Consider the following 12253-nt stretch of genomic DNA (forward strand, 5'->3'; position numbering starts at 1 on the left):
CATAGAGTTGCCAAGGTTGAGAAACACTGATCTAGGGAACCAGAGGATATGCTGGGGAGCAACACCATCACTTGTTCTCCAGGAAAGTTCTCCAAGCATGCCCACCAGAGCAAAGAAAAAAGAAAAAATTCACAGCCCTGAACTTTGTGCAATTTCAGGATCGGGTCAAGGCTGGGGATGTTTGCAAGGTATGGTCAAAAAAGGCAAGAGAGCAGTTGCAATGGACAATTAAAGCTCTGCCTGATTTTTATGGGCATATGAGCTTTCCTCACCCTGTCGCAGCTGCCATCTTGAGTTTCTGACCACACCCTGCAGATCCCCCTGGTTAAGGCAAATGAGTACCTTAAGCTTTATACTAATTTCACCCCTTAACTTCCTCCCCCCAACTCCCCAATGCATCCTAGTCTTGCCCACTTTTGGAACACAGCCCTGCACTAAGACTAGGGTGGCCCTCCAGCTGAGAGAAGTTGTCCTCCTGATCTAGAACCCAACTCCTACAACCCAGTGGATCCTTTTTACAGTGAAGTTCCTCTAGCATCCAGGGGTGCTGGGCTGCACGTGACTCCTCTCTTCATTTTATGGACGGTGGTCCTCATCTCTGGTACGCGTTGTGTCAGAAGATGTTTCACATGCTGCGTGTCCAGCACCGAAATGCAGTGAGCTGCCAAAAGTGGAATGTGCTTCTATAATGATTTGTTGCACTGTTTTGCCCAAAAGAGTGTCTTTACACAGCAACAGCCAGAGCTTGAGCAGTGAGTTTGTATGGCAGACTCTGAGGTAGAAAGAGATGCGTCATGGAGAAGCAACTTCCCCTTTCGCTGAAAGCAGATGAAATGTTTGGGTGTCAACATGTGGGGCCTTTCCCTGTGTGTATATTTGATTTGCTATTACAGTCATCCTTAGTTATATGGGGGAGGGTGTTAAGCTGGGGACCATCTCACTTTATAAAAAAATCAAAATTTGCTTGCTTGATTAAAGCAGCGTTTCTCAACCTCGGCAACGTTAAGATGCGTGGACTCCAACTCTCAGAATTCCCCAGCCAGCAAGCCAAGGTTGAGAAACACTGGATTAAAGGATTGTTTGAGTTTTCTTTTTGTCTCTGCCTTGCAGAAAAAGTCGGGAAAAAAGAAAAAGTTATTTTTAAAATAGATATAATTTGATTAATCTTTAAAAACATTACAATTAATATTATTACTAGTTTGTAATATTGTATATAAACTAAATAGCAACATATGTAAGCCACCCAGATTCTAATGGAGTGAACTGCATTATTACTATTATTATTAAAGGGGAACCTGCTAAAGGAGATTCTGGAGTGCTTGGGGCTGTTGGGCAAGATGCTCTCTTGATCGCATTCTTTATAGTTCACCCCTGAAAGGTGTCAATGTTTGATAACATAAGCAACTATTAAAGATGGCCAGAAGGATGCAAACTCTACCACTTGTTCCAAGCTCAATGCAGCACCAGAAGCAGCCTCTGGATTATATTTCCAGTTGTAAGAAAACAAAGGTCTGCATTCCTAGTAGAAACATTTGGGGTTGATGGAATTCCCGGAGGCCCAGTTGACTTGGCTCAATCCTGCCTTTCTGTTCCAGATGACAAAATGGGTCAGATTCGCCTGCGTCCAGCCAAAAGCATGGATTCACTCAGCTGTATGCCATCTGTCATTGATGGTAGGTAGAGAACTCCACAAAAATCTGCAAAAAAAGTCTATGACCATGTTCGCTCACACAACAGGTTCTAAGTCTGATGGTCAAACTGTTGACCTCCATGGGATAGGAGAAATGATCCCTAACTCTTCTGCTGCCAAAAGGCGAATGGCCCTGGAAAACAATGCCCGGGGACGTGTCCACAGTACCTTAGGTGGCCAAAAGGAGCAGAGAGGTCCCCACTCCTAAGCCCCTCTTGATATGAGGCGCTGCAGACCACATGAATTGCAAGGCCACTTTAAAAAGGGGACAGGAAAAACCCAGAGCAGCCTGCTTTCTCAGTTCCTCATCAGTTAAGTGGAAGGCTTTTGTTGCCTGAAATGGTTAACAAACATCTTCTGGCCATCGTTAGTGGGCTGTGTGAAGAACCCATAGAGAGAATGAATAATTGAATCACCAAGAAACACTTATATAAACAAAGGGTGAATGGGTTGAGAGGAAGAGAATACCAAGAAAATCGTGGCTGGGCGAGTTCATGAGATCCTCAAAAACAGTGTTTCTCAACCTTAGCCACTTTAAGATATGTGGATTTCAGCTCCCAGAATTCCCCAGCCAAGTCCACATATCTTAAAGTGGCTAAGGTTGAGAAACTCTGCTTACAAAGAAAGAAGCGAAAATGTTAAAGAACAAAAGGCACTGTGTGAAGCAGGGGGATGTGATGTGATGTGATGTGATGTGATGTAATATGAGCAAGGATGGTATATAACGAGTGAAATTTATCCAGAGCTCTAGAGAATGTTATTGGAGTGAACTTAACTTAGCTAAATTTCCATTTCTTTTTTTTACCTTATGCCTTAATTTCTTTGGTTTATTATTTTTACTCCTTTTCTGTTTTTTGCATAATGATGTTTACCCTGAAAGGGAATGGCATTGTTGGTATTTATGTATGTGTGCGTGTATGGCCTCTGCAGTGAGGGAGGACAGGCTTTGATCTCCTTCTGTGTCATTCTTTCGACTGGTCAGGTCTATCAGTAGTAAATCTAGCCCAGGGTTTCTCAACCTCAGCAAGTTTGAGATGTGTGGACTTCAACTCCTAGAATTCCCCAGTCACTTAAAGGAACCTCTCAACCTGGTCTCCTCCAGTGGTGGAGACCATCACCCATGGCAGTCTCACAGTTCTCATCATCAGTTTGGGAAAGATGGGATTTATTGTTGAGGAAGGCTGATTTGAAGCCTTTTTGAAGGGGTTATTGATTCAGCTTGATAGCAGCCTCATCACATAAAAGCTATTGGTTGGATACATGGGCATTGCCCCAAGAGTCTCTCTGACTGGTCCTTCTCTTTTGAATGCAGATGATGCCCACTTAGGGAGGGAGATATCCCAAAAGCATGAGAGTTTTGATGGGCCAGTTTCACTCGACAGCAGTTTCTTGGAATCTGGGTATGTTTCTGCAAAGAGTAAATCTGAAGACATGCAGGATGAAGCCACCAAGTCAGAACCCACCACCCCAAAAAGTAGCAGGTCCAGTCTCGTTGGAGGGACCCCTCAAGGGCGTTCCCCCAAGAATGCAAGGAACCGGGCTGAGAAATGTGCTGGGGTCCACATCTCAGGACCTTTCTCAGTCACTGTCCCATTCCACATCACATCCAACCTCACGTTGTCCCGGCTGACCCGTGGGCTGGAGTGTCCAGCTCTGAGCTACTGCGCCTTGGATAATGAGACTCCTGAGGCCATTTCTTCCAATGAGGAAGATTTTTCCAGGATGACAGAGGACAAGGAGAAGCTGACGTCTGCAATCACGGCAAATAAGGAAGTAACTGCAGGTCAGTATGAATGTTTGTATTGTAACTGAGGCTGACAATAATAGAGCAGTTAGCAAGGGCAGGCACAAATGATTCCGAAAGCAGCAGTCAAGAGAACTGGATACCCACAATGGTGTGTTGGGTCATTGCTCCAGCTGTTCCACCTCCTCCAAATACCTAGATGCAAACTGGCATGTAGGTTCCATATTAAGAGGAAGCCAGTCCCTTCGTCAATGCAACATCTTAACCTACTCAACTGCACATTCCTTCTAGTCAATTTCACTATGCCAATAGAAAATTCTTTTGTTTGATTTTCCCTGTTTATACATAAGTACTGTAGTGTGTAATGTCCTCAGCCCAGTAGAATTGCACAGGTAAAACTGTAACTTTGGAGCAGAGTAGAAAGATTATATTATGATCAGGAATAACCAAATAAAGAAATCTCAGTAGAATAACTGTACAGTAGATCTGCATGAATTGGTACAGGACCCTCAAAATACAGTTGCTCTAAATCGGTGTTTCTCAGCCTTGGCAGCTTGGAGATGTGTGGACTTCAAGTCCCAGAATTCCCCAGCCAGCATGGCTGCCTGAGGAATTCTGGGAGTTGAAGTCCACACGTCTTCAAGTCACCAAGGCTGAGTAACACTGCTCTAAATAATTATGATTGCTTTGCCTTTAGATAATCTGCATGTGTATCAAAGAAGTACCTTAAAAATTGCCTTCTGTAATGTAACAGTTCCCAGATGTGTTGGGACTACAACACCCAGAATTCCCATCCTGACTAGGAATTGCAGTCCCAACCCAGCTGCAGGACATCACACCGGGGAAGACTGAAAGAGAATCTGAGAGATGTAATAGACACGTTATATAAAAAAAGTAAAAATATCTACCAACTAATTAATATGGAACATTTCTTTCGGTTAAATTAATACACCTAACTGGATTATTCAAAAATAATGCAGTTTAATTATTCCTATCTGATATAGTCTAGGTTTTCATATCATGCTTATCTATGATTTGTAGAACAAGCCATGGACCAGCATGTCATGTACAACAAGAAGACATAAACCATGGATTATAAGCTATAATTTATATTTTTATATTTTTATTGTTTTTATTGTTTCGGATTTTAATTGTAAGCCACCCAGAGTCACCCTCTGGGGGAGATGGGCGGCATATAAATAAAATAAATAAAATAAATAAATAAATAAAGTAGTTATGAACTACATACATACAATAAGGGTAAACCAGAAGTATGCCAACCACATTATGGCTTAGTGCAATGCTGGAAACCAGGTCACTAATTTTTTAAATCACGCTTTGCCATTGTTTTCTCACTTACACCCTTCCTTTTTCATGTGTGAGTTTTCATTTGGTATTCAAGCCATTTGCAAATAATGGGAATGGAACATTTCTCAACCAGATGTCAACGACCAGACCTGTACTCAGCAAAGACCTAGTCCCTACTATGAAATTGGACTGAGCTTTTTGCCTGTATGCATTTTAGAAACAAAGATTGAAGCCCAAATTGACCCTGAAGAGAACCGGATATCTATGGAAGTTGAGGATACCTTCTCATTCCTGGACAGCCAAGATGTCCTGGAGGAAGATCAGCTGCAGATGAATTCCAGAGAGGGCCCTGATTTTCCAGATTGTCCATCACTTGGCTTGGACATCCTACCAAGCACTGAAGATGATTTGGGAAGTGGATTTATGAACGAGATGATAGGAGGTGGGATGGAGGTGAGTTCCACGATTAAGCCATATGAAATCTTTCTGTACCCCATTTTTCCAGCCCGACAAAAGGACTTTCTGAGCAAAGATAGTGTGAGCATTATGCAGAAGGGAGAGTTAACTCTGGAGATCACTTTCCCACTTTGTACCTTTCTGGTGGCCTTCCTTCTTGGTGCTGCATAATGGCAGGTGGTTGATTGTCTAATCTCCAAAAATCAATCAAAGTAGCTTAGTTTTACTCCTGTTTGACTGATTTGCAGCTTCTGGGATACGATGCAAAGGAAAAATAGATATGGTCCTTCAGGTTGGACAGCTTCTACAACACCCTTTCCCAGTCTGGCTCCCTCAAGATGTAGTGGGAGATGGGATGGGGTAAAGTGGGAACTCTTGCGGTTGTTTCTCAGCACATCTGGAGAGTACTAGACTAGGGGAACCTGCTGCAGAAGCTTCCAAAAACCAGATGTAATGAAAAATTGTTCAAAGAAAGGTGCTTGAACAGTATTACCACTTGAGAAAAGGGTATATTTTCATATTTCTTTTACAAATTGTTCTTAGGGGCCGATGCACCTGAATGAACATAGCCCCTTCCCTCCTCAGCTTAATTGTGGGTCTTTGTACTAAAGAATTTGGCATATTGGAATTAAAGCAAAGTGTCACCAAGTCAGGAAGCTCACATGGTGACCTTGTGTCAGCCTTCCCAGGTAGACCAGGCAGGAAACACAACCAGATGAGCTAATTCTACTTTATTGTAAGGCTACATAACAGAATATTGCAAGTCTGAAGGTACAATTCTCCCACCGTCCCTATTTACAGCCTGATAATCCATTATGGTTTATATAATAAATTACAGTTAGGCAGGCCATGGCTTAGCACAATGTGTGAATCTAGTCCTCTTCCGAAGGATAAATCCATGGACTTTTTATTAAAGATTTGTTGACCAAAAAAATGTGTAGATTGGTAATATGTGAAAACTCTCATAATTTTGACTAAAAAGAAATAATAAACTGGGTCAAGAGGCTGTTTGGAGTTACTTTATTCTCATTGATTTTACAATGAGAAAGTAGAGGTTAAAAACTGATATTCTGTAAAGTTTCCCTTTTTCTTTTTCAAATTAACTGTGTGAAGATTCCAAATGCCTTCATTATTCATTTTTAAGAAATTGATTTTAAAGTTCTTGTTACTAACTCTTCGCCCTTCCCCCCACCCCCTTTAGCTGGAGATGTATTCCACTGTGCCACAGCTGGGTTATCTGTCCATTGAGGAATGTATGAATGAGCATTCAGAAGGAGAAGATGACCAATTTTATCTCGCCATGGGATTCATTGATGAAGAACCAAAGGAGGGTGATACTGACGAGGTCTATTTGAGTGCTTTTGATGATCTCAGCCCTTTAGCTAGTGAATTAGAACACCTTCGGCAATCTAATGAAGATCAAACTCCTGACATCCCTTCCCCAAAACTCACAGTGGAAGATCACACTTCCTGGATGGCCAGAGAAACCTTGGTTGAAGATTTAAAGAGCTCACATTTACTTGAAGTTGGCATGGAACCTCAGCAAGGTGACTTTTCAACTTGGGACCCAGCACTAACCAAGTATCTGGACCCAAAATTAGCCAAGCCGCATGAGAAGGAATTGGGTTCCAGAAGCAATTCCAATGAGATGGAAACCAGCCTTACAGACAAAGCTGAAGGAGAACCCATTTTTTCAATGTTGCAGATAGAAGATACAAATGTTGGAAGTGAGGCTGATCTCTTTATACAAAAAACTGGATGTCCTGAAGAAATTGCTTGTCAAACATCTCTGGATCCAGAGTCTGGGGAAAAAAATGCTGAGGCTGATAAAGCAGAGCCCATTTTTTCATTGTTGCAGGTAGATGATACAAATGTTGAAAGTGAAGTTGATCTCTTTATACAAAAAACTGGATGTCTTGAAGAAATTGCTTGTCAAACATCTCTGGATCCAGAGTCTGGAAAAAAAAATGCTGAGGCTGATAAGGTAGAACCCATTTTTTCATTGTTGCAGGTAGATGATACAAATGTTGGAAATGAAGTTGATCTCTTTGTACAAAAAACTGGATGTCCTGAAAAAGTTGCTTGCCAAACATCTCTGGATCCAGAGTCTGAAAACCAAACTATCAAATCAAGTGTTGAAGATCAGTGGCAACTTCAGAATGCATCCCAAAGCGAGCAGATTCCATGTCCTCCTTGCAGCCCCAGAGTGGAAACTCCTCCTTCAGAGGTGGTTGGAAGGTCCAAGAAACACGTGGGTGATACACTCGTGATTCAAGAGATGGGAGAGCTGCACAGTAGAAATGCTGCACAAGCTGCTTCATCTGTGGAAGAACTCAGCTCACTTCAAGGCCTGATTTCTTCTTCTTTACTGGACAGTAATTCTGAGAGTGCATCTTCTACAAGCCTCCCAGCACCGGCTGCTTGGAATCCTAAGCATACCTCTTCCCCTGGGGCAGCTTATGCACATGCACCTTTGTCTGACAGTTGCATGAATTCTGAAGACTTCTCCCTTACAGCCTCTGCTCAGAAACCGTGTCTAGAAAATCGTCTGCAGAAACCACAGGATGAATTGCCAGCGGAAGCTTCATATGCTCTAAAGCATGAACTCTTGGACGGAAGCGTCCACATGAAGTTGACATCCAGTACAGCACGAGTTCAGCAAGTAAAATCTTTCCCAGTTGTGCCACCAAAGCCCCAGTTTGCTAAGGTGCCTCCTTCCTTAAAGCCAGTGACTTCCAGCAAGGAACACCTCATCAATGTCCCAGTTAAGAACTGTGAGGATGGGACCAAGCAGGAGCCCAACCAAAGCTCTTTGAAAAGACCCTTCCATCTGACCAGCTTGGACACCTCTTACCACATCAGAGACAGCAGCCAAAACGTAGAATCCTCCCCAGCATCTCCTGTGCCACCCAGCTCTTCAGAGGATTGCTGCAGCAATTTGGGTGCCCTTCCAAAGCAACGGAATTCGATGCCTGTGAGCTTGGAGAAGTTTAGCAATGACTGCAAGAACAAAGAGGACATCGCCCCAAAGCCCCAGCATTCTCCACGGGATAAATCCTTCTCGTGGTCCAAGAGTGGTGAGCTTGGAGGCAGTAGCCTTCATCTTACAAAGGGCTCTCTGCCAGGGACTTCGGACAGACAGAACAGCAGCCAGCACGATGATGGGAAAGGGCCACCCCACGGACTGCTTTCACCAGAGAAGCCCATCAGTGAGGGCCTTGAGGCCACTCCCTGGAAGCAGCGCTGGAACAACTGGCGTCACAGTGGAAGCATGTCGTTCGATGAGGCTGTGGCCCTCGCCAAGGAGAGGCACGTGGCCCAAGCTCCTATGAGGAGAATGCAAACCTATTCCTATGGAGACGTGGATGGGCCACATGGGCTGTCCAGAACGGAGAAGACTGCTCCTACCCCCAAACCTGCTCTGAGGCCTCTGGGCCAGCTACCCCAGAGGCCGCTGAGTTGCTTCAGCACAGCTGGACCTCCAGAGGCTCATGGTTTGGGAAAGCTGCTTTTTCCCCCAGCACTGCCTGATGTCATCCCAGAAAGTGTGCACAGCCCAGGACAGGAAGGGTCCTCTTTCCCTCAGGACTTTCCTCCAAGAAGCAGACTGAGCTTGTCCAAGATAGGGCGGCGCTTGTCTATGTCCGACGAGGCATATTTTGGGTTGTCCCATGAGCAGAGGTGACTGGCTAGCCCCACTTGTCCTTCCATGGGGCCAATTCATGCTACCCGGCACTGGTGGGGGCTCCCACCATGACATATCCATTAGAACTACAGGAGACCTTTGCCAAATCAAAGCAAAAGCTCATTTAATCCAGCCTTCCCCAAGCTGGGGCCCAAACTCTGCCCCCTCTTAACAAACAAAAGTAATGGTTCAGATGAAAAGAGAAAACAAATGTCAAATTTACCTTTTACTGGTATTAAAATATTAACAAATCCTGATTAAAATTCTTCTTAGTACCTCGTCGCTATGAAAATATTCAGTGCAAAGGAACACCCCCCCCCACATACGTGAAGTATGCGTATTTAACATACCTATTTTCTTTCTTTATTCTACCAGTATGAAATTCGGCAATGTGTTTTCTTTGCAGCAGGGCAGCTGTGGGTGTGATTTCACGTAGCACCCTGATTTCCTTTGGCCCCCCATTGAGGCACACGTGACCCGCTCTCCCCACTCCACAGGCTACGAACAGCTAGGAACTGGTGTCTTGAGATAGCCAGAGACGTAGCCCCGGTCAACAGTCGGGAGTTGATACGGGGGACGTACTCACACACCTCTCAGTGGGGCAGTAACCTCCAAAGGACAGGATGAGCAGCTAAGTCTCATTTAAGCACGAGACAGCACACAAAGGAATCCTTTGTCCGCCCCAAGCTTTATGGAGGACAACACAGTCAAGATTTGCTGGAGCACTTCCACACACTTACCTTCCATTCTCACCTATGCCCTGAACCCACCCCGGACAACTGGCCAAGGAGCCTGAGGGGAAAGGGGACAACGAGCAGCAGCCACGGAGGATGCATCCCAACCAGCTTCCCGTCCGCCCTTCTCTTTTCCCACAGGTCTCCGTCTTGACTGCTGCTCTCACCGGCCTCCGTCTGCCCCGAGGCGGCTTCTGTTGATGCTTGGCTGACCTCGCAGGTCCACATCCTTCAAATAACCTTTTTGCTGGGTTCGCTGCTTCTCCCCACCCCACCCCACCCTTTTTAAAAAAACTTTTGCTCTCTTCAGGCCCTTATCAAGTTGCCAGGAGCGTCTGCAGGATGTGGTCCAAAAAGCCAAGATGCCAGCCGTGGGGATGAGATTTAAGATCCGTCCGGTTTTTACGGGTCTCGACACAACACCCATAAAAACCAAGCAGAGCTACAATTGCACCGCCACGACCACCCTCTTGACTTTTTTTTACCATGCCCTGTGGACGCCCTGGCAAGTGTTCAGAGAGGGTTCGGAATATTTACAACGTGCTGCGGCCGGTGTTTTCCGCAGCAATCTCATTCTGCCTCTGTCTGCCCAAGTGCATTAGGGATATTGTGATACTGGCTTACTAGGCAGGATTGTTGTAAAGATCACAACAACTCTGATCGCAGGCTGGTTGGTAGCACAGGGGAAGCAAGGTGGGGGGCCGTTCCCCAATTAGGTCAGGGGACAGCATTAAAACAAGGCAACTCGTAGAGCATCAGGCCTCTCTCCCTTTAATTCTGGGTATCTCCTAGAGTCCTCCCCAAGTTTACATGGCTTGAAATGTAGACAGGGCAATTTTCTGCCAGTACACTTTAGGAAATCAAGTCAAATAGGTATTGTGTGAGATGTATTGGTATAAGCCAAATAAAAAATTGCTGTAATACAAAATTGTTGTTGTTGCTGTTATTTAATCTGCTTTCCTGCTTTACCTGTCACAACTACCACTTCCAAAAGTTGGGTTGTTTTGAGCTCCTGCTGAGTAACAAACACTTCCAAAACCTAAATATTACAGGATGCTCAAGACATTTCTTTTTCTTTTCTTTTCTTTTCTTTTTTTCCTGTTGTAAAGTCACTCTTGACTCCTGGCCACTGTCTGGGCAAGTCCCTGAAATTTTCTTGGCAATGTTTTTGGAACGGGCTTGCCACTGACCTCTTCCTAGGGCTGAGAGAGAGAGGCTGGCCCAAAGTCTTCTAGCTGGCTTCGGGCCTAAAGTGAGATTACAACTCAGGATTCAGCACCTTAACCTTTAGACCAGCATTTTTCAAACTTGGCCACTTTAAGACGTGTGGACTTCGACTCCCAGGCTAGAAACTGGGAGACCGAGTTCTAGTAGGGCCTGAGACATGAAGCCAGCTGGGTGACTTAGGAATGCAAGGAGGGACTCTGAAGAAGAGGGATCCCTCAGGATCAGAGGCCAGTTCCTTGCCAAAGTACCCAAGGATTTAATCTCCCGTTCAAAAGAGGGATCCAGTATGAAGCAGTCTGTAAAATAACTGGAGTCGTCGTCCCCAAAGTGGGATGCACGCCCAAGATGGTCTATTGAGGCGTGGGAAGAAAATTATGTATACTTTAATCTAAAATAATTAAGCCATACTAATATTTTACATACAGATGTGCCTAATGTATCTAATAATATATTGAGAGCCAGCTTGGCTTAGTGGTGAAAGGCATCAGGCTAGAAACCAGGAGGCCGTGAGTTCGAGTGCTGTCCTAGGCACAGAATCCAGCTGGGTGACCTTGGGCCAGTCCCTCTCTCTCAGCCCTAGGAAGGGGGCAATGGCAAACCCCTTCTAAAAATGTGGCTAAGAAAACCACAGGGACTGTTCCAGGCAGTCGCCAGGAGTGAAATTAGAGCAGTGTTTCTCAACCTCAGCCACTTTAAGCTGTGTGGACTTCAACTCCCAGAATTCCCCAGCCAGCCATGCTGGCTGGGGAATTCTGGGAGTTGAAGTCCACACAGCTTAAAGTGGCTGAGGTTGAGAAACACTATATTAGAATGACCGTAAATTTAACTTTTGGGCTTGGATGCCCACAATTCCCACCCAGCTGGTGGGGATGCTGGGGTGGGATGAAGGAATTATGGGGGCTGTAGTCTGGAGTGGCATCCACCAACATGCAGAAGGAGTGGTACAATATCTGTAATTTCCACTGACGATTCCAGAATAATTTCCACAATGATCAGCAATGTAAAGACCACGAACACAAAAGGGGAACCAGGAGCTCTAACTTGCGCAGGCCCAAAGAAAGGCGCCCCCCAAAATGCCCATAAAGCTCCTCGGCGAAGGAAGTGCGTATACCGGAAGTTGAGAACTACAGGCAGAAGGCGGCGCCCTTCTCCAACATGGCGCCTATAGAGTGAGGACTCGCCAAGAAAGGCGCTCACCGGAAGTTGCGTTGGGGCTCTTCCGGCTTTGTTTCTAAAGCGCCCTTTCTTCTCCTCTGTCGATTGGCGAGGGGCAAAACCGCTTAAAAAGCACCGTTGAAGGAACGATAGACCGAATGCCAGAAACGCGGCCGGGGGCCGTCCTCCCCAGGACGTAGCAAATCAGTGCCCGGCCTACCTTTCCAACTCAACATGGCGGCGCTGAGACCTCC

The 12253-nt window shown here is 45.3% G+C and overlaps 1 protein-coding gene across 1 annotated transcript in view; it reads left to right on the forward strand.

The window, feature by feature from the left end:
* The window catches only part of ARHGAP30 (Rho GTPase activating protein 30), a 30138-nt gene extending 19604 nt beyond the window's left edge, over positions 1–10534 (forward strand). The window contains exons 9-12 of the mRNA XM_015889642.3: positions 1596–1673; positions 3003–3473; positions 4960–5195; positions 6400–10534. Of these exons, the coding sequence (XP_015745128.2) occupies positions 1596–1673; positions 3003–3473; positions 4960–5195; positions 6400–8883 (3269 nt within the window). The 3' untranslated portion in view covers positions 8884–10534. The remainder of the gene's footprint in view (positions 1–1595; positions 1674–3002; positions 3474–4959; positions 5196–6399) is intronic.
* Positions 10535–12253: the final 1719 nt, after the last annotated feature.

Source organism: Python bivittatus, unplaced genomic scaffold, assembly GCF_059951505.1.
Source record: "Python bivittatus isolate LINGU-HERP-01145 unplaced genomic scaffold, Pbiv_v1 ctg000660_np1212, whole genome shotgun sequence".
NCBI classification, from domain to species: domain Eukaryota; kingdom Metazoa; phylum Chordata; class Lepidosauria; order Squamata; family Pythonidae; genus Python; species Python bivittatus.